Here is a 22,581-nt window from a genome sequence, read left to right on the forward strand (position 1 = left end):
TTTTGCTTGGACTTGTGGTCCAAGGGTACTGGGGCCTCAAAAAAACATGGGTTTTTTGTTTGTTTGTATGTTTGTATTTTTAGACAGCATCCCCAAGGAAGGTTTATACTGGGGAAGCAGAGCTGAACTTTGTGAATGCATTGTGGAGAGGCTGATCCAAGCTCCTGGTGATTTCAGTCAGCCATCCCAGGAAGGAGGGGTGGAGCATGTCTACCCATCCTGCAGGCTTGAAGCGCCACTCCACAACAGGAAAAGCCTTGGATCTGCTTTCTGAAGCCTCAGATACCCCTACACTTTGGTGGGGATAAGGAGAACATCTCATAGAAAAGCATTCCAAGAATAAGACCCTCAAAGGCTCTTGCCTGGGACAAGGAAGAAATGCTTAGTCGTTCTACTGTGGGTTGGGTAGGTAATATGCTCACAAGTGACTTTTTTGATCAATCCCACTGAGCCTGGGCAGCTGAATCTGCTCTTTCAGAAAAGACAGCAAGCTCTATCCAACTTGAACATACAACAGGCCGCCTAAGATGGAACTATATTTGGAGAATATGACAGAGACTGAGTAGTTTGGTTTTGAAGCAGAGATTAATTTACACTCGTTGAGTGCCTGATGGTGAAATCTATAAGAAGCTATGCTAGCCTTCTTGCCTCCACCCTTAAGACCTTCTTTGGCTGACACTGCAGGAAGGCTAGGACACCTCAGGAGAGGGGCAGATGGAAGATATTTTCAGAGAACCTCAGACTGACCATAGCTACAACAGAACACTGAAAGCCAGACTTAGCTCCTGAAATTGGCTGACCCAAAAGTACCTCCCAGGAGGCCTGAAATCAGCAGACAAGAAGTAAGCCTCAGACAATATAAACTGTCTAGAAAAACTTCCTATGACTGTCTTTTTTTTAATGTTCTTTTTTCTTTTTTGCAATATTTTCCTTATTTTCTTCTTTATTACTTTGATATTATTATTATTATTATTAAAGATTTTTTGCTCATTTCTCTCATTTCTTTCATATATTTTTTTGTTAAGCACTTTTGTTGGCCTCCTTCCTTTTGTTAAGCACTTTTCCATTTTTTATTTTCCATTCTTTCTTTTGCTTTTCCTTTCTCTCTCTTCTTGTTACCTTTGCATAACATTTTTGCTTTCTTACTCTATCTTCTTGTCTTTTTTTTTTATCATATTCTTTTTCTTACTCTCTACTCTTATTCTTTCTCTCCATTCTTTCCTCTTAGAATCTTGCTCCTGCCCATTTTCTCTTCCAGATCCTTTTTATTCTTTATTTCAATGTTAGCAATATTATCTTTTTCTATCTTTATTTTTACTTTAGTATTCATGTTTTCTCTTTCCTAATTCTTTTTTCTTTTGTAGTGGTTTTTGCCATTGTTGTCAGTATTTTTTTGTATGTTCCTGTGTGTTGGTTGTTGTTGTTGTTTTAGGGGGTGTTTGTTTTGGTTTGTAAGCACCTGTAACAAAAGCTCACATAACATCATAATGGTTGAGTCTCATAGTTAGCTGGCCTGAGAAGAGAGCCTATCCATAAACTGCATAATAACAATCAAGATCCAATTACAGTAAAAGAACCCAAATAATCCTCAAAATGAGTATGACTAGAGCATACAGTTCAGTAATTATAAGTATAGGACACCCATGGAACATTTACTGCAAAAGCCAACACTACAAATCCTGAGAGTCATAGAAGTATATCTAATACAAAGAAACAAACACAAAGAGGAAAGTAAATGGAGAGACAAGGAACAACCCCCAAATTTAAAAATATGAAGAATCACCAAAAAAACAACAACACCTAAACAAGATGGAGATAAGCAAATTATCAGATATAGGGTTCAGAGTAATGGTTATTAGGATGTTCAAGTAACAGTGAAAACAATAAACTTAATATAACTAAAGTGGGAACTGCAGGAATTTAGAGAAAGTTGCCTCAGTATGAAAAAAATATATAGAAATTATTACTAAGAAACAGGAATTAAAAGCAGGCTTGATGAAAAAGATGATCAAATAAGCAAATTAGAAGAGAAGGTAGAAAATATACAATCAGACTAGCAAAAAGTAAAAATACTTACAAATCATGAGAATGGTTTAAGGGAACTATGAGACAACATGAAATAGAACAACATCTGCATCATAGAGGTACCAAAGGAAGAAGACAGGTAGTAAAGTATAGAGAACCTCTGTGAAGAAATAATTATAGAAAACTTTGCTAAACTGGTGAAGGAAAAATCCAACAGAAACACTTTAGACAAAAAAAGGAATAGTATGAAATATTTAAAGTAATGAAAAGCTATCAATAGAATCTAAAACCAAGATTACTTTATCAGCAAGTCTATCATTCAAAAATATATAGGAGAGGCTTGAAGATGGTGGCTGATGGGATGGTAGGCTGCAAGACAGTGTGTGAGTGAGAGAACAAAAAGAGAGTGCATGGATGTGCAGGGATTGTATTTGTGAGTGAGGGACAGTTATATTCCACAGGACTGTTGGAGACTGGTGGACCAGGCTCCCCTGGATGGGCAGTATCTACTACTGCTGAAATCTCTCCTAGTTGCTGGCTCTATCACAGAGACCATGCCATTTTGAAGGGGAGAGTAGCTGTGATAAAAAGCCCAGCCTTACCTTTAACTGATGAGACCTTGGATACATCAGGGACCCTACAACCACAATCCCCAGAGACCAACTGCCTCAGCTACAAACCAACAAACACTGAGACAAGGTGTCAGCCAAATACCCAGTTGGGTCCTGCACCTTTTCACAAAAGCAGATAGAAGGAACAGCTGAATCAAATAACACCCACCCAAAACTGGTGAATTAAAACACAGCTAGTGAGGCACTCGGTGAACAGAAAGGTCAAAGGTCACCTGGAGAGAGTCAGTGCAAAAGAGAGAGAGCTGCATAACCCAATACCCTGGGAAAAGTGAACATGGGAGACAAAGAAATAGCCCCCATACAAAGGAAAAGGAAGAATCACTGGAAAAAGAATTAGACGGAATGGAGGCAAGTAATTTGTCAGAGAAAGAATTCAGATCGACTGAGAGCCCCACTCCTTTTTCTGCAGAATCACAATGGTGGCTGGGATCCTGTACACATACCCTGAAAACTGGAGGGCCTTCAAGGCCCTCATTGCATGCAGTACAGTGGAGCTCGGGTCCAGGTACCCTCTGCACCACCCTACTTCCACTTTGGCCAAACCAACAGCGCCCCTGAATTTCTCCCTAAGTTTCTTGCTGGCAAGTTTCCAGCATTTGAAGGTAATTATGGATTCTGTGTGTTCAAGAGCAATGTCATTGCCTACTATGTGAGCAATGAGGACCTGTGGGTAAGTAGTCCAGAAGCAGCAGTCCAGGTAGGTGAGCTTTGCTGATAGTGACATAATGCTCCCAGCCAGTATCTGGGTGTTCCCCACCTTGAGCAACATGCATTATAATAAGCAGGTCACAGAGACTACAAAGTAGAACATGAGGTGAATACTAGGGCTTCTGGATGCTCACTTGAAGACAAGGACCTTTCTGGTGGGTGAACGTGTGACACCGGCTGACATCACAGTTGTCTGCACCCTGCTATGGCTCTATAAGCAGATCCTGGAGCCATCTTTCCACCAGGCCTTCCCCAACAACAACCACTGTTTCTTCACCTGCATTAACCAGCCCCAGTTCTGCGCAGTCTTGGGGGAGGTAAAGCTCTGTGAGAAGGTGGCCCAGTTTGATGCTAAAAAAGTTTGAGAGAGCTAGCCTAAAAAGGGCAAACCCTGGAAGGAGAAATAACCTTGAGAGGAGAAGCCAAAACCCTAGCCCAAGCAGAAAGAGGAGGGAAAAAGGCTGCTGCATCCACTTCCGAGGAGAAGATGGATGAGTATGAGCAAGTGCTGGTGGCAGAGCCGATGGCCAAGGACCCCTTTCCTCACCTGCCCAGGAGTACCTTTGTATTGGGTAAATTCAAACACAAGTACTGCAATGAGGACCTGCTGTCAGTGGCGCTGCCATATTTTTGGGAGTACTTTGATAAGGACAGCAGGTCCCTAAGGTATTCTGAGTGCTGCTTCCCTGAAGAGCTCACCCAGACCTTCATGATCTGCAACCTCATCACTGGAATGTTCCAACAGTTGGACAAGCTGAGGAAGAACTCCTTTGCCAGTACCATCCTCTTTGAAACCAACAGCAGCTCCATTTCTGGAGTCTGGGTCTTCTGAAGCCAGGAGCTTGTCTTTCCACTGACTCCAGACTGGCAGGTGGACTACAAGTCATACACATGGTGGAAGCTGTATCCTAGCAGTGTGAAGACCCAGATACTAGTGTGAGAATACTTTTGCTGAGAGTAGGCCTTCCAGCAAATGGGCAAAGCCTTCAATCAGGGCAAGATATTAAAGTGAACATCTCTTGCCATCATCCAGCTGCCTGCACCCATCCTCCAGGGAGCTGGGAGTCATTAAAGAAAACTGAATATAAAGAAGAAGAAGAAGAAGAAGAAGAAGAAGAAGAAGAAGAAGAAGAAGAAGAAGAAGGAGAAGGAGGAGGAGGAGGAGGAGGAGGAGGAGGAGGAGGAGGAGGAGGAGGAGGAGGAGAAGGAAAAGAAGAATTCAGAGCAATGTTTATAAGGATGCTGTAAAGGGTTAAAGACAAATTCAACAATATGTGTGAAAATTAAGAGGAAATGAAGAATAACCAAGAAGAAATGAAAAAGAACATCACTGCAATAAAGAACACATTTGAAAGCATCAAAAGTAGACTAGAAGAAGTGGAGGACTGCATCATTGAGCTAGAAGACAAGGTAGGGAAAAAATACCCAAGCACAGCAGCAACTGGAAAACAAACTTGAAAAATAGGAGGAGAGCCTAAGGAAACTTTGGGATAACACAAAATGAAACAACATTTGGATAATAGGGGTGCCAGGAAGAGAATAAACTTAGCAAAGAATATAAAACCTGTTTGAAGAAATAATGACAGAAAACTTCCCTGATATTGGCCAGGGTTGAGGGGAAAAAATGGGGGGAAATCACACAAGTCCAAGAATCTCACAGAGTCCCAAACAAGATGAACCCAAAAAAGAACAACAGCAAGACATATTATAATTATATTGTCAAACACCAACGACAAAGGAAGAATCTTAAAAGCAGTCAGAGAGAGGCAGAAAGTTATCTTCAATAGGTCCGCCATCAGACTAGTGACTGATTTCTCAACAGAAACACATCAGGCCAGAAGGGAATGGAAAGAAATATACAAAATCATGCAAAGCAAGAGTCTGAATCCAAAAATGTGGTACCCAGCAAGGCTATCTATCAAACTTGGAGGTGAAATCAGGAGCTTCACAGACAAAAAAATAAAATAAAAATGATTAAGGGAGTTTATTACCACCAAACCAGCAATTCAAGAAATGCTAAAGGGTCTGCTATAAAAAGAAGACATAGACAGGGAAGAAGAAACATGGGCATACAGAATAAATATGGTGACAAACAAGTACCTATCAAATATAACTTTAAATGTAAATGGATTAAATGCCCCAATAAAAAGACATAGGGTAGCTGAATGGATAAGAAAACATGACCCATCTATCTGCTGTCTATAATAAATACATCTCAGAACAAAGAACTCACACAGACTGATGGTGAAGGGATAGAAAATGTTTTTCAGGCGAATTGAAATGGAAAAAAAATAGCTGGGGTACTAATACTTATATCTCACAAATTAGACCTCAAAATGAATACCATAAAAAGAGATAAGGAAGGCCACTTTATAATACTAAAGGGAGCAATTTAAGAAGATATAACTCTGGTAATTATATATGCACCCAATAAAGGAGCACTCAAATACATAAATAATCTTCTGGGAGATATCAAGGGAGATATTGATAGTAATACAGTCATAATAGGAGACTTTAATACTCCACTAGCACCACTGGTGAAAAAAAAAAAAAGCAAAGAAACAACAATCCTGAATGACTCACTAGATCAGATGGAATTAATTGACATCTTCAAAACATTTCACCCCAAAGCCACAGAATATAATTCTTCTCAAGTGCATGGGGTCATTTTCAAAGATAGACCACATATTGGGGCACAGGCAAAGTCTCAACAAATTCAAGAAGATAGAATCATATCAAGCATCTTTTCAAATCATAATGGCATAAATTTAGAAATCAACTACAATCAACACAATTTAAAAAATCAAATACCTACATGCTAAATAGCATGTTATTAAACAATGATTGGGTTGCCAAAGAGATCAAAGAAGAAATAAAAAGCATCATAGCAGCAAACGACAATAAAAACAATACAATTCAAAATTTATGGGACACAGTGAAAGCAGTCTTGAGAAAGAAGTTCATAGCTCTACAGGCCTATCTCAAAACACAAGAAAAAAATGGTAAAAAATTATCTAACCTTGCAATTCAAAGAGTTAGAGAGCAACAGGAAAAGCAGAAGCAAGGAAATAATAAGGGTCAGTGAAGAAATAAATGTGATAAAAACAACAACAACAACAAAAATAAAAATAAAAAAGATCAACAAAACCAAGAGCTGGTTCTTTGAAAGGATAAACATGATTGATGAACTTCTAGCCAGGCTCATCAAGAAGCAAAGAGAGAGGACCCAAATAAACAAAATTGGAAATAAACAGGTAAAGTAACAATCAATCCCATAGAAATGCAAACAATTATGGGGGGAAAATACTATGAACAACTCTATTTCAACAAAATGGACAACTTCGATGAAATGGACACATTCTTTAAAAAATACAAGCTCCCAAAACTCAACCAAGAAGAATAAAAAAACCCAGAGTAGGCCAATAACTACCAAAGACATTGAAACAATGACCAAAAATCTTCCAGCAAACAAAAGCCCTGGTCCAGACGGCTTTGCAGTGGTGTTCTACCAACCATTCAAAGAACTAAAACCTATCCTCCTCAGACTATTCAAAATTTTTTTTTCAAGTGGAAGGTACACTTCCAAGCTCTTCCTATGAAGCCTGCATTACCCTAATTCCAAAACCAGATAAAGACACCACAAAAAAATAGAACTAAAGGCCAATATCCTTGATGAACATAGATGCTAAAATCAACAAAAGTCTAGCAAATTGGATCCAGCCTTACATTAGAAAGATCATATTAGTATACCATGACCAAGTGAGATTTATTCCAGGGATACAAGGATGGTACAATATCTATAAATCAAAAAATGAGATACATCATAAACAAATTGACAGAAATCACATAATTATATCAATCAATGCAGAAAAAGCATTTGACAAAATCCAACACATTTTCTTGATAAAAACTCTCAGCAAACTGGAAATGAAGGGATCATATCTCAACATATTAAGAGGAATGAAAACAATACAATGAAAATGACAATGAAAAATACAAACAATTATGACAAACTTACATCCAACATCATACTCAATAACAAAAAACTCAACTTATTTCCCCTAAGAACAGGAGCAAGACATGCCTGTTTTCACCACTCCTGTTTGATATAGTACTGGAAATGCTAGCCCTAGAGATCAGATAAGAAAAAGAAATAAAAAGCATCCAAATTAGAAAAGTAAAAGTAAAACTGTCCTTATTCGCAGATGACATGATACTATACATAGATAACCCCAAATATTCCACCAAAAAACTACTAGACCTAATAAATGAATTTGGCAATGTAGCAGGATACAAAATTAATGCCCAGAAATCTATGCCCTTTTTATAAACAAATAATGAACTCACAGAAATGGAAGCTAAAAAACAATCACATTTATCATTGCAACAACAAAAAATTAAGATACCTAGGAATAAACTTAACTAAAGAGGTAAAAAAAACAAACAAACTATACTCAGTAAACTATAGGACATTAAAAAAGAAATAGAGGAATACATAAAGAAATGGAAGAACATACCATGTACATGGATTGGTATAATCAACATCATTAAAATGTCCAAACTACACAAAGCAATCTACAGATTCAATGCAAGCCCCATTAAAATACCAACAGTATATTTCAAAGATTTAGAACAAACTCTCCAAAAATTCATCTGGAATAAACAAAAAGAACCAAAATAGCACAGCAATCCTGAGAAAGAACAAAGTTGGAGAGATCACAATACCAAGTATCAAGCTATATTACCAAGCCACAGTTCTCAAAACTGCCTGGTACTGACACAAGACATATAGGCCAATAGAACAGAACAGAGAACCCCGAAGTCGGCACAAGCCATTATGCTCAATTAATATTTAACAAAGGAGGCAAGAGCATACAATGGAGTCAAGAGAGTCTCTTCAATAAATAGTGCTGGGAAATTTGGTCAGATACATGAAAAAAAATGAAACTAGATCATCACTTACACCATACATAAAAACAAACTCAAAATGGATAACTGACTTAAATGTTAGATTAGAAACAATAAAAATCCTACAAGACTCCATAGGCAGCAAATTATCAGACATATGCCGTAGTTATATCTCTACCAACACAGCTCCTAAGGCAATGGGGATTAAGGAGAAAATAAATAAATGGAACTACATCAAAATAAAAAGCTTCTGCATAGCAAAAGAAACCATCAACACAACAACAAGAAAGCCCACTATATAAGAGAATATGTGTGCCGATGTTATTTCAGATAAGGTTTAATCTCCAAAATTTACAGAGAACTCATGCAACTTAATAAAAGAAATATAATGATCCAATCAAATAATGAGCAAATGACCTAAGTAGACACTTTTCTTTTTATTGATTTTTTACAGAGAGGAAGAGAGAAGGAGAGAGGGATAGAGAGTTAGAAACATTGATCAACTGCTTCTTGCACACCCCCCACTGGGGATGTGCCCGCAACCAAGGTACATGCCCTTGACTAGAATCGAACCTGGGACCTTTCAGTCCACAGGCCGATGCTCTATCCACTGAGCCAAACCGGTTTCGGCTAAGTAGAAACTTTTTGAAAGAGGATATACAGAAGGCAGAGAGACATATGAAAATATGCTCAAAGTCACTCATCATCTGATAGATGCAAATAAAGATAACAATGATATACCATCTCACATCTGCCAGAATGGCTATCATGAACAAATCAAAAAACAAGTGCTGGCGAGAATGTGGAGAAAATGAACCCTCATGCACTGCTGGTGGGAATGCAGACTGGTGCAGCCACTGTGGAAAACAATATGGAGTTTCCTAAAAAAAGTTAAAAATGGAACTCCCATTTGACCCAGTGATCTCACTGCTAGGACTATATCCCAAGAAATCAGAAACACAAATCAGAAAGTATATATGACTCCTATGTTTATAGCAGCATAGTTTACAATAGTTAAGATTTGGAAACAGCCTAAGTGCCCATCAGCAGATAAATGGATTAAAAAACTGTGGTACAACTTCACAATGGAATACTATGCTGCAGTAAAAAAGGAGTTCTTACCATTTGCAACAGCATGGATGGAACTGGAGAGCATTATGCTAAGTAAAATAAGCCAGTCAGAGAAACATAAATATTACATGATCTCATTCATATGTGGAATATAATAATCAACATAAACAGATCCAGAGACAAATGGCAGGTGATGTGGGGAAGTTAGAGAGCAACCAAATGATTTGTATGAATGCATATTAGCATAACCAATAGATACAGACAATGGGGATGGGAGTGGGTGTCTGCTCAGGGTGGGGATGGTTGGAAGGGTCAATTGGGGGAAAAGGAGATATGTGTAAAACTTTAGATGATAAAAATTACTTAAACTTGAATATATATATATATATATATATGTGTGTGTGTGTGTGTGTGTGTGTGTGTGTGTGTATTTAGAAATTATGATGAAGAAACAGGCAGAAATGAACAATAGTACATCTGACATCAAGAATACCCTAAAATGAATTAAAAGCAGGCTTAATAAAGCAGAAAATCAAATAAGCAAATGAGAAAGGAAGGTAGAAAAAAATATAATCAAAGCAGCAAAATGTAAAAATTCTTTAAAATTATGACAACAGCCGAAACCGGTTTGGCTCAATGGATAGAGCGTCGGCTTGGGGACTGAAGGATCCCGGGTTCGATTCCGGTCAGGGACATGTACCTTGGTTGCGGGCATATCCCCAGTAGGGGGTGTGCAAGAGGCAGCTGATTGATGACTCTCATCGATGTTTCTAACTCTCTATCTCTCTCCCTTTCTCTCTGCACAAAATGAATAAAATATATATTTTTTTTAAAAAAATTATGACAACAGTTTAAAGGAACTATGGGACAACATAAAATAGAACATCTGCAGCATAGGGGGTACCACAAAAGAAGACAGTTACAAAGGGATAGAGAACTTGTTTGAAGAAATAATAACAGAAAAACTTCCCTAAATTGGTAAAGGAAAAAGCCACACAAGTTCAGGAAGCACAGAGGATGCCAATCAATATGAACCCAAATAGACTCATTACAAAACACATTATAATTAAAATGTCAAATGTTAAAAACAAAGAGAGAATCTTAAAAGACAGAAAGAGAGAGATAGTCAAAGACTATCTCAGGTGCACATGAGACAGATTCAAAAATAGATAACATAGAGGACACAAAATAAATCTCTACAAGTACAAGATGATTGTAATCATATCAAGCATCTTTCTTTATAACAATGGCATGAAACTAGAAATCAACTACAATAGAAAACACCCCAAAACATTCAAACACCTGGAGGCTAAATAGCATGCTATTGAACAATGCATGGTTACCAATGAAATCAGGAAGAAATAAATTTATTAAAAACTTCTTGGAAACAAAGATGAACATATAGCAACCAAAATCTACAGGACACAGCTAAAGCCGACATGAGGGGGAACTTCATAGTATTACTGGTCTTCTTCTTCAAAAAATTAAAATTCTATAATCAATTACCTAACTCTAAATCTAAAAGAATTATAAAGAGAACAAGAAAAGCCATGAGCAAGTAGAATGAAGTAAATAGCACAGAGACTGTAAAAAAAATTCAAAAGATCAGTGAAACCAAGAGCTGGTTCTTTGAAAAGATGAACAATATTGAACTAAACTCATCAAGTAAAAGAGAGAAAGGACCCAAGTTAATAGAGGAGACATAGAACTGGCACCACAGAAAGACAAAGGGTTGTAAGGAAATACTGCAAACAGCTATATGCTTAAAAATTGGACAACCAGGGAGAAATGGAAAAAATACCTAGTAACATACAATCTTCCAAAACTGAATCAGAAGGAATTAGAAAACCTGAATAGACTAGCCACGTCTAATGAAATTGAAGCATTAATTTAAAAAGCTTCCAGTAAACAAATGTCCTGAGCCAAATGGCTTTACAGGGAATTATTACCAAACCTTCAAAGAGGAACTAATAACTCTCCTCCTCAAACTATTCAAAAAAAAATTCAAGAGGAAGAATTTCAAGCTCTTTTTACAAGGCCAGCATTATCTTAACACTACAAGAAAAAAATTACAAGCTAATATTCCTGATGAACACAGATGCTAAAATCCTCAACAAATATTAGAAATAGGATTCACCGCCGCCTCAGCCTTCAGTCTCAGCCGCGGCCACGGCCCGCTCCCGCCCGCCCGCGCGCAGCGGGATGGACTATCAATCCAGGATGCTGCAGACTCTGGCCGGGGTGAACCTGGCCGGCCACTGGGTGCAGTGGGGCATAGCCCTGCCGCCTCCCCTGCACGTCCACGAAGGGGCAGACGGCGACGGCAGGAAGCAGGACATCGGCGACACCCTCCACCAGATCATGACCATCAGTGACCAGAGCTTGGACAAGGAGCAAGCAAAGAAACATGCCCTGAACTGTCACCGAATGAAATCCGCGCTCTTCAGCGTCCTGTGCGAGATCAAAGAGAAAACAGGTCTCAGCATCAGAGGAGCCCAGGAGGAGGACCCTCCCGATCCCCAGCTAATGAGACTGGACAATATGCTTTTGGCAGAAGGGGTTTCAGGTCTTGAGAAAGGTGGGGGATCGGCGGCAGCAGCCGCAGCAGCCTCTGGAGGCTCTTCAGATAATTCTGTTGAACACTCAGATTACAGAGCCAAGTTGACCCAGATCAGACAAATCTATCACACAGAACTGGAGAAATATGAACAGGCATGTAATGCATTCACTACACATGTGATGAACCTTCTTGGAGAGCAGAGTAGAACACGTCCCATTTCCCCAAAAGAGATTGAGAGAATGGTGGGCATCATCCATCGAAAATTTAGTTCCATTCAAATGCAGCTCAAACAAAACACTTGTAAAGCAGTTATGATTTTAAGATCAAGGTTCCTTGATGCCAGACGAAAAAGGCGTAACTTCAGTAAACAAGCCACAGAAATCTTGAATGAATATTTTTACTCACACCTCAGCAACCCCTACCCCAGTGAAGAAGCCAAAGAGGAGCTGGCTAAGAAATGCAGCATCACGGTGTCCCAGGTATCCAACTGGTTTGGCAACAAACGAATCAGGTACAAGAAGAATATTGGCAAGTTCAGGAAGAAGCCAACCTCTACGCTGCAAAGACAGCCGTGACAGCCGCACACGCAGTGGCCACAGCTGTGCAGCACAACCAGACCAACTCGCCCACCACGCCAAATTCCAGTTCTTCTGGTTCTTTTAACCTCCCAAATTCTGCGGACATGTTCATCAACATGCAGAGTCTGAATGGGGATTCTTACCAAGGGTCCCAGGTCGGAGCCAATGTGCAGTCAGAGGTGGATACCCTCAATCGTGTTATCAATCAGACGGGAGGCTACAGTGATGGCATGGGAGGAAATTCGCTGTACAGTCCACATAATTTAAATGCTAATGGAGGCTGGCAGGATTCAACAACTCAATCTTCTGTGACTTCTCCTACAAAAGGCCCAGGAAGTGTGTACTCTGATACCTCTAACTAATCCTGGCAACACTTGCCCCTGAGCTGACACGCCTCGCTAGTGCATTCAGAGCAATAGGAGGAGAAGGAACACGGTTCTGTGGCCCACCATCTACAGCATTACTGTAAAACCTTGTCTTCTTAGAGAACTTGGTCATCTGTTTTTTAAAGAATCATAGTTATTTGTATTTATACTTAAAAACACACACAATGTGTTTTTTTAAAGCACTTTATCTAATTAGACCAAGATTTAACATTGTTGACCATCCTGTAGCTATTTTATCATAATTTATTATCAATATTTTACATTAATGGTTTCACAGTTGCCAATTACTTGGCCTTAAGGGTAAAAAAAGTACAATGGATGCTAAACCTCATTGGTTAAAGCAGATGCAAAGACTCTTCTACATAGAACTTCTCGCGTGTTTCCATCGCAGACTTTGCTTGTCTCTGTTTCATATCGCTAACGGAGCTGGAATAAAGGAGCCATTGGGCTATCTCTGTTAATGATGGTTGTGCTTAAGACTCTTAACTCGTCACATTGTGTTGCGATCTCTTATGTTTTAATTAGATCAGAGACTGGTAGCATTTTTTCAGTGCCCAGAGTCTGCTTGGTAATTAAATCATGGATCCAGACTATCCTGGGAGATGAAAGTACTTGCTGCTGATGGAGGTGAACATGAGATCCATCTGGGTTTCACAATGTGTGCTGGGTGCTGCACAGACTTGCCAAGGTTTGCTACGTCCTCTGGGCATTGACCAAGGCCCTGCTCTCTGGAGTGTTGTATATAGCGTAGCAAAAGAGTATTTATACATCTCACCAATCAAAACACAGCTTTATTACTTCATGTGAACTCATACAAACCAATAGAATTTCAACACGTTCTGTAGCTTAGAGTGCTCACTCACTTACTACCTCTGAACAATACTCACGCTATAGTTTGTCTCTTTCTTATCTTTTTGCATCTTGTAATTAACTCTTTGTTTCCCTTCATAAAATGTAATATACATTGTAATCTTTTAAAAGAAAAATCAGGGTTGCATTTGCAACTTTTAAAAAACCGAGAGTGGAAACATTGGGTCTTTAACACAGAATCAGTAAAACTGTTGTAAATACTGAGAAACATTTTGAATGTTCTTCATCTTGTTACTAATTCATGCAAAAAAAGAGAAGAAAAAAAAAAGCGGCAACTAATTGTGATGCATTTGGGTTTCAGTATTCAGTACTATATATTTCACCCTGTGTGATGGGGCCCCTTCCTTTCTCTCTTTTTGTATTGTATGCGATTCTGAAACTGATTGAGTCATGAAAATAATTAATTTGTGGCGGTGATTCTAATGTATTAAAAGTGTTTCGTGTTCCTTTCTAACTGGATTACACCCTGGATTGAAAAAGTATTCCTCGTGGTAGTTATATGTAGTTTCAAACATGAATAAACCTTTTACTTTCATGATTAAAAAAGAAAAGAAATAGGATTCAGCAATACATAAAAAGATGACACACAATGACCAAGTGGGATTTATTGCAAGGATGCAAGTCTGGAATAATATTCACAAATCAATAAATGTGATACATCACATTAATAAAATAAAATATAACAATCACATGATCATATAAATGGATGGGGAAAAAAGCATTCAACAAAGTCCAACACCTATTATTTATAAAAACTCTCAGCAAAGTGGTAATAGAGGACTCAAAACTCAAAATAATAAAGGCCATATACAACAAAACTAAAACCAACATCATACGCAATGGATAAAACTAAAAGTATTTCCCTTAAGAATAGGAGTGCTTTCATCACTCTTATTCAAAACTAGAGGCCTGATGCATGAAATTTGTGCAAGGGGCTTGGCCCTGGCAGGGCTGAGGTGACTGGGCACTGCCCTATTGTGGCTGTGGGCACTGCCATCCTTGAGGGCATGGCAGTTAATTAGCATGTTACCTCCTTATTGGCTGTGGGTGTCACCATCTTTGCAATGGCATGGGGGACAGTTAACATATTCCCTCTTTATTAGATAGGATAAATTTCTCCAGCATTTCTCCCCTCAAATGCTATTCTGACTACCTCCCATTTATCTTAGTATGTTACATACTTGGTGTTTCTTATTTATACTTATTGGAAAAAGACCAGAACAACTAAAATATATTGACTAATGTTGCCCAGTGTTGTGTTGCTGTGGTACATGTATTTTTACAAAATGTTTCTAAACAATTAATAAACATTTGTTCCGCTCAATATGAGGTATTTTTATTTATTTTGTTATGGTAACCCAGCTGGGATACTCTCTGTAAAGAAACTGGTATGGTACATATTGGTTGACAGAGTCATAGTGTGACCTTTTATATTTCTTCATGGGCTCAGGCATTTCTTCAAAGCAAGAGGTCTGCTGTGAAGTGTCAGGACCCTGAGATGTCTCCAACTATACTTGCAGGGTCCACTAGAACTGACTTCTACTCCATATATTGTTGGCCTTGAAGTCCACTCTAGATCCTGAATCCAATTTATCCCTACCACAATAATAATTTCTCTTTAATACCTTTCATGAATTTTTTTATGTCATGGGACCAAGTTAATAGTTGTTAATTATAGCAAAAGCTTTGAACCATATGTAAATTCATGTGGCAAATGATCCCATCAGAACCCTCGGTACTGCTGCAAACTTAAACATTTTCTCCTTACAAGTCACAAAGTCTCCATATCAAAGAAATCTCAGAGGACACTTTATCTGAAACCAGTCGACATCTTTTTATTTTCTGATATCTACATGGTTAACAGCTACAAAGTCTAAGGGGGAACTAAAATTTTGGTGGGTGAGTCAAAGTATTTCTAGCTCATGGTACATTCTTTGGTTTTATAATTGTCCTGTGGTAAAAATAAATAAATAAATAAATAAATAAATAAATAAATAAAGCAATCAAATAGAAATATTATACTTCATCAGGTCCATTCCTATATAAAGAGTTTGCATTTAATGTAAGTATAGAATTAATTTTATTTTTATTACTTCTCTGAGATGATTTCAATTTGCAGGAGAGAAAGTGGATGGAATAAGCACTGCTTAAGAAATTATGTGTCAAAATTATTAAATTAATGGACAAGTCACTAAACATCTCTGAACATCAACATAATATGGGTTATATCCTTGCTCCATCTGTTTAAATGTAAGGTTTTGTGATTCTGCAATCCAGAGATTTAAATATAATGCTTTTCTATATAATAAAGCATGCTAGTGATACCCACCATACACACACACACACACTCAAATCACATGTATTCATATGTAAATAATATCTATGTAAATCATCATATGATGTTTTTCCATATCGGTTTTATTTCTCTAGACAGTACTGAGGAACGCTCAACATCTGCAGTTGCACCTGACATAAAAAAGGGACAATTCAAGACACGGGCAATCGATTTCCCTGGTAAGAACAATATTTTTAAAATATAATATTTTAGGTTTATTTATCCTCTTTAGTGTTGGATTAAGTGTTGAACTTAAAGAACAAAAGTACCTCTAGGTTACTATTACATGCAGAAAAGATTTCATGAACACCCTCATTTAATTAGTTAACATCTTTTGTGAAGTACAGGCAAACTTTGAAGATATTTTGGGTTTGTTTCCAAAACATAGCAATAGAATGACTATCACAAAAAAAAATCACCTGAAATTTACACTATACAGTAGTCAACTCTGTGTAAAATAGCATTTTATCTACAAAAAATACACATCTTTAATTAAAAATACTTTATGACTACAAGCTGCTAATAATCATCTGAGCCTTCAGTGAGTTATAATTCTTATGCTGATGGAGGGTTTACCCCAATGTTGATGGCTTCTGAAGGATCAGAGTAGTAGTTGCTGAAGGTTGGGGTAGCTGTAGAAGCTTCCTAAAATAAAACAAAAATTAATATAGCTGATGTGGCTCAGGGGTTGAGTGTCGACCTACAAACCAGGAGATAATTGTTTGATTCCTAATCATGATCAAGTTGCAGGCTCCATCCCCAGTAGGGATCACACTGGAGTTAGCCAATCAATGGTTCTCTCTCATCATTGATCTCTCTCTCTCTCTCTCTCTCTCTCTCTCTCTCTCTCTCTCTCTCTCTCTCTCTCTCTCTCTCTCTCTCTCTCCCTCTAACATCAATAAAAATATTTTTGAAAAAAAATAGAACAATGAGTTTTGCACATCCACTGACTCTTTCTCTCATGGATGAGATCTCTGTAGCATGCAAGGCTTTTTTATAGCATTATACCCATAGTAAAACTTATTTTAAAATTGAAGTAATACCCTCAAAACCCACCACTTATTTTTCATCTAAGTTTAGGTAATGTTCTAAATCTTTTGTTGTCAATCCAACAATCTTCCCAGCATCTTTTCTAAGAGTAGATGCCGTCTCAAGAAACCACTTTCTTTGATCAGCCAGAAGAAAATGCTCCTCATCCATTAAAGTTTTATCATGAGATCACAACAGAAATCCAGACTGCAGTTCTTCAGGCTCCACTTGTTATTCTAGATCTCTTGCTATTTCTACCACCTCAACAGTTATTTCCTTGATGGAAAACTTGAACTTTTTTTTTTCTTTGGCTAAATTTTTTCAATTTTATTTCTTAAATTGTTGTTTTTGACATAAAAGTAAAGATACATTGAGTTTTATATGTTGAGTTTGTAATCAGCAACTTTGATGAATCCTATTGATGTCCCTGCATTTACTATGCCTACAAAATTTTTTCATTTTCTTTGCAAACCTCACACATTTTTTCTTTCTCTCCATTTCTTCCTTTTTAATGCATTTGCTCGCATTTCCTGTATAATGTTAAATTGTGGCTACAATAATTGCCTCCTTGCTTTGTACTTGCTTTTAATGGGAATATTCCAGAAGGAAGTGATATGATTGCTCTAGGTTTTTGCGAAAAATCCTTAATCTGATTTAAGTAAAAATCCTTCATTTATAAGTGAGATTATGCTATAGTTTATCCCCCCCTCTCATACAGTCCTTATTTCATGTTTGTGTCAAGACTGTAGTAGTTTTACAAATTAAGAGGCCTACTATCCTTTTCTATTGTCCATAAGTTCATAGAAGATAGAGATGATCTTTCCCTTGAAGGTTTGGTAAAATTCACTGCTAAAATCATCTAATACTAATGTCTTTTCTAGGAGATGTTGACATTTGATTGTCAAATCAATATTTTTAGGGCTAAAATTATTTTATTCAGCTTTTCTATATCTTCTTTAGTCGATTTCAGAAAGTTATAATTTTTTTCTTTTTTTTTCCATTGATTTTTATTTTATTTTATTTTTTACTTTTTATTTATTATTTTTATTTTAACATTGCCCCCCTTCCCATACATTCCCTCCCTCCCCAGAGTTTTGTGTCCATTGGTTGTACTTATATGCATGTATACAAGTCCTTCAGTTGATCTCTTATCTCCCCCAGATCTCCCTACTCTCCCCGCTATAATTTTACAGTCTGCTTGTTGCTCTACTGTCTTTGTATCTATCTTTTGGTTTGTCAGTTTATAATGTTTTTTAATATTCATAAATGAGTGAGGCCATGTGGTATTTCTCTTTCATTGACTGGCTTATTTCACTCAGCATGATGTTCTCTACTTCTATCCAGGTTGCTGCAAATGATGAGAATTCCTTCTTTTTTATGGCAGCATAGTATTCCATTGTGTAGATGTACCTTAGTTTTTTGATCTAATCATCTGCTGATGGGCACCTAGGCTGTTTCCAGATTCTAGCTATTGTATATTGTGCTGCTATGAACATAGGGGTGCATATATCCTTTCTGATTGGTGTTTCTAGTTTCTTGGGATATATTCCTAGGAGTGGGATTATTGGGTCAAATGGGAGTTCCATTTTCAGTTTTTTGAGGAAACTCCACACTGTTCTCCACAGTGGTTGCACCAGTCTGCATTCCCACCAGCAGTGCACGAGGGTTCCTTTTTCTCCACAACCTCGCCAACACTTGTCGTTTGTTGATTTGTTGATGTTGGCCATTCTGACAGGTGTGAGATGGTACCGCATTGTTGTTTTGATTTGCATCTCTCCGATAATTAGTGACTTTGAGCATGTTTTCATGTGCCTTTTGGCCTTCCTTCTGTCTTCTTTTGAAAATATTCTATATAGATCCATTGCCCATTTTTTAATTGGATCATTCATCTTCCTTTTATTTAGTTGAATAAGCTGTTTGTAGATGTTGGAGATTAAAACTTTATCAGTGGTATTGTTTGCAAATATGTTCTCCCACACAGTGGGCTTTCTTATTGTTTTGTTGATGGTTTCTTTTGCTGTAAAAAAGCTTTTTATTTTGATGTAGTGCCATTTGTTAATTTTCTCTTTAGCTTCCATTGCCCTAGGGGCAGTATCAGTAAAGAAGTTCTTTTGGCATATGTCTGAGATTTTGTTGCCTGTGGATGCTTCTAGTATTTTTATGGTTTCCCGTCTTATGTTTAAGTTCTGTATCCATTTTGAGTTTATTTTTGTGTATGGTATAAGTTGGTGATCTTGTTTTCATTCTTTTGCATGTATCTGTCCAATTTTACCAACACCATTTACTGAAGAGACTGTCTTGACTCCATTGTATATTCGTGCCTCCTTTGTCAAATATTAATTGAGCATAGTGATTTGGGTTGATATCTGGGTTCTCGATTCGATTCCATTGATCTATATGTCTGTTTTTGTGCCAGTACCAGGCTGTTTTGAGAACAGTGGCTTTGTAATACAGTTTGAAGTCTGGTATTGAGATCCTTCCTACTTTACTCTTCTTTCTCAGGATTGCTGTGGCTATTCGGGGTCTTTTATTGTTCCAAATGAACTTTTGGAGAGTTCTTTCTAGGTCAGTGAAATATGCCGTTGGTACTTTAATGGGGAGTGCATTGAACCTATAGATTGCTTTAGGAAGTATGGACATTTTTATGATGTTGATTCTACCAATCCATGAACATGGTATGTTCTTCCATCTGTTTACATCTTCCTCTATCTCCTTTTTCAGTGTCGTGTAGTTTTCCGCGTATAGGTCCTTTACTTCCTTAGTTAAGTTTATTCCTAGGTATCTTAATTTTTTTGGTGTGATAGTAAATGGAATTGCTTTTTTAGTCTCTGTTTCTATAAATTTGCTGTTGGTGTATAGAAATGTCATAGATTTCTTGGCATTAATTTTGTATCCTGCTACATTGCCAAATTCATTTATTAAGCCAATTAGTTTTTTAATGGAGTCTTTTGGGTTTTTTATATACAATATCATGTCGTCTGCAAATAAGGATAACTTTACTTCTTTTTTTCCAATTTGAATGCCTTTTATTTCCTCCTCTTGTCTAATTGCAATGGCTAGTACTTCCAGTACTATGTCAAACAGGAGTGGCGATAGTGAGCATCCCTGTCTTGTTCCTGTTCTTAGAGAGAATGGTTTTAGTTTTTGCCCATTGAGTATGATGTTGGCTGTGGCAGGTGTCTTCAAACTACGGCCCACGGGCCACATGCGGCCCGCAAAGGAGTCTGATCCGGTCCGCCAGGTTTTTTGGGCAGTGAGCGCAGCCGAGGTGTTACAGTAGGAATTAGTAGTTCATATAGTCCGGCCCTCCAGCTCTCTGAGGGACTGTGATCTGGCCCCCACTTTAAAAAGTTTGAGGACCCCTGATATATAGCTTTTATTATATTGAGGTATGATCCTTGTACTCCCACCTGGTTGAGAGTTTTTATTAGGAAAAGGTGCTGGATTTTATCAAATGCTTTTTCTGCATCAATTGATATGACTATATGATTTTTATCTTTCAACTTGTTTATGTGATGTATCACGTTTATTGATTTGCGGATATTGTACCAACCTTGCATTCCTGGAATAAATCCTACTTGGTCATGGTGTATGATCTTTGTGATGCTCTGCTGGAGCCAATTTGCTAAAATTTTGTTGAGGATTTTGGCATCTATGTTCATGAGGGATATTGGCCTGTAATTCTCTTTCATTGAGTTGTCTTTATCTGGTTTTGGTATTAGGGTGATGCTGGCTTCATAGAAGGAGTTTGGAAGTGTTCCTTCCTTTTGAATTTTTTGGAATAGTCTGAGGAGGATAGGTTTTAGCTCTTCCTTGAATGTTTGGTAAAACTCTCCTGTGAAGCCATCTGGCCCTGGGCTTTTGTTTGCTGGAAGCTTTTTGATGACTGTTTCAATTTCATCCCAAGTCACTGCTCTATTGAGATTTTTAAATTCTTCCTGATTGAGTTTTGGAAGGTTGTATTTTTCTAGGAATATGTCCATTTTCTCCAGGTCATTCATTTTGTTGGAATAGAGTTGTTCGTAGTATTTTGTAACAATCCTTTGTATTTCGGCGGGGTCTGTTATTTCACCTCTTTCGTTTCTGATTTTGTTTTTTTTGGGTCCTCTCTCTTTGTTTCTTGGTTAGCCTGGCTAGAGGTTCATCTATCTTGTTTATTCTTTCAAAGAACCAGCTCTTGGTTTTGTTGATCTTATGTATTGTTTCTTTGGTCTCTATGTCATTTATCTCCGCTCTGATTTTTGTTATTTCCTTCCTTCTGCTTACACTGGGCTTTTCTTGTTGCTCTATTTCTAACTCTTTGAGTTGTAGATTTAGATCATTTGTTACCATTTTTTCTAGTTTTTTGAAATAGGCTTGTAGGGATATGAACTTCCCTCTCAAAACTGCTTTTGCTGTGTCCCATAGATTTTGGATAGTTGTGTTTTCATTGTCATTTGTTTCCAGGATGTTTTTAATTTCTTCCTTGATTTATTTGGTAACCCAGTCCTTGTTTAATAGCATGCTGTTTAGTCTCCAGGTGTTTGATTTCTTTGGATTTTTTTCATTGTAGTTAATTTCCAGTTTTATGCCACTATGATCTGAGAAGATGCTTGATATGATTTCTATCTTCTTGAATTTGAAGAGACTTTACCTATGTCCTAAATTGTGGTCTATCTTTGAGAATGTCCCATGTGCACTTGAGAAGAATGTATATTCTGTGGCTTTGGGGTGGAATGTTCTGAAGATGTCAATTAATTCCATCTGGTCTAGTGAGTCGTTTAGGATTGATATTTCTTTCTTTGCTGATTTTTTGTTTAGATGATTTGTCAAAGGGTGACAGTGGGGTATTAAAATCTCCTACTATGTTTGTATTGCTATTAATCTCTCCCTTAATGTTCTCCAGCACTTTTTTTATATATTGGAGTGCTCCCGTATTTGGTGCATATATATTTACCAGGGTTATTTCTTCTTGTTGGATTGCTCCCTTTAGTATTATGAAGTGGCCTTCATTATCTCTTGGTATGTCCTTCACTCTGAGATCTATGTTGTCAGATATAAGTATTGCTACCCCAGCTTTTTTTTCATTTCCATTCACCTGGAAAACCTTTTTCCATCCCTTCACTCTCTGTCTGTGTGCATCTTTTTTTCTGAAGTGGGTTTCTTGTAGACAACAGATATATGGGTCTTGTTTTCTTATCCAATCCGTTACCCTATGTCTTTTGATTGGAGCATTTAGTCCATTTACATTTAAAGTTATTATTGATAGATACTTATTTGATGCCATTTTTATTCTATACCCCTGTGTTCCTTCTTTGCTTTCTATTTCTTTAATTTTACAGTAGACCCTTTAGCATTTCTTGCATTGCTGGTTTGGTGGAGATAAATTCCCTTAGTCTATTTTTGTCTGTGAAGCTCCTGATTTCACCTTCACTTTTGACTGATAGCCTTGCTGGGTACAGTATTCTTGGATTCAGAACCTTCCTTTGCATGACTTTGT

At 37.6% G+C, this 22,581-nt stretch overlaps 2 protein-coding genes and 1 pseudogene across 3 annotated transcripts in view; all 3 read left to right on the plus strand.

The window, feature by feature from the left end:
• The first annotated feature begins 3,045 nt into the window (after positions 1 to 3,045).
• LOC118727936 lies at positions 3,046 to 4,451 on the plus strand (annotated as a pseudogene). The gene has a single exon (XR_004990725.1). The product of XR_004990725.1 is annotated as an elongation factor 1-gamma-like (transcript).
• Positions 4,452 to 11,546: 7,095 nt separating this feature from the next.
• LOC118727940 (pre-B-cell leukemia transcription factor 3-like) lies at positions 11,547 to 13,039 on the plus strand. The gene is given in 2 exon segments (XM_036454003.1): positions 11,547 to 12,438; positions 12,441 to 13,039. Coding segments are annotated over 2 exon segments (1,296 nt in total). The 3' UTR covers positions 12,845 to 13,039.
• A 1,538-nt stretch (positions 13,040 to 14,577) lies between these two features.
• The window catches only part of LOC118716508 (coiled-coil domain-containing protein 7-like), a 98,303-nt gene continuing 90,299 nt past the window's right edge, over positions 14,578 to 22,581 (plus strand). Inside the window, exons 1-2 of the mRNA XM_036433893.1 lie at positions 14,578 to 14,593; positions 16,169 to 16,252. Coding sequence (XP_036289786.1) covers positions 14,578 to 14,593; positions 16,169 to 16,252 — 100 coding nt within the window. The remainder of the gene's footprint in view (positions 14,594 to 16,168; positions 16,253 to 22,581) is intronic.

This window comes from Pipistrellus kuhlii, unplaced genomic scaffold (genome assembly GCF_014108245.1).
Source record: "Pipistrellus kuhlii isolate mPipKuh1 unplaced genomic scaffold, mPipKuh1.p scaffold_m20_p_1, whole genome shotgun sequence".
Lineage (NCBI taxonomy): Eukaryota > Metazoa > Chordata > Mammalia > Chiroptera > Vespertilionidae > Pipistrellus > Pipistrellus kuhlii.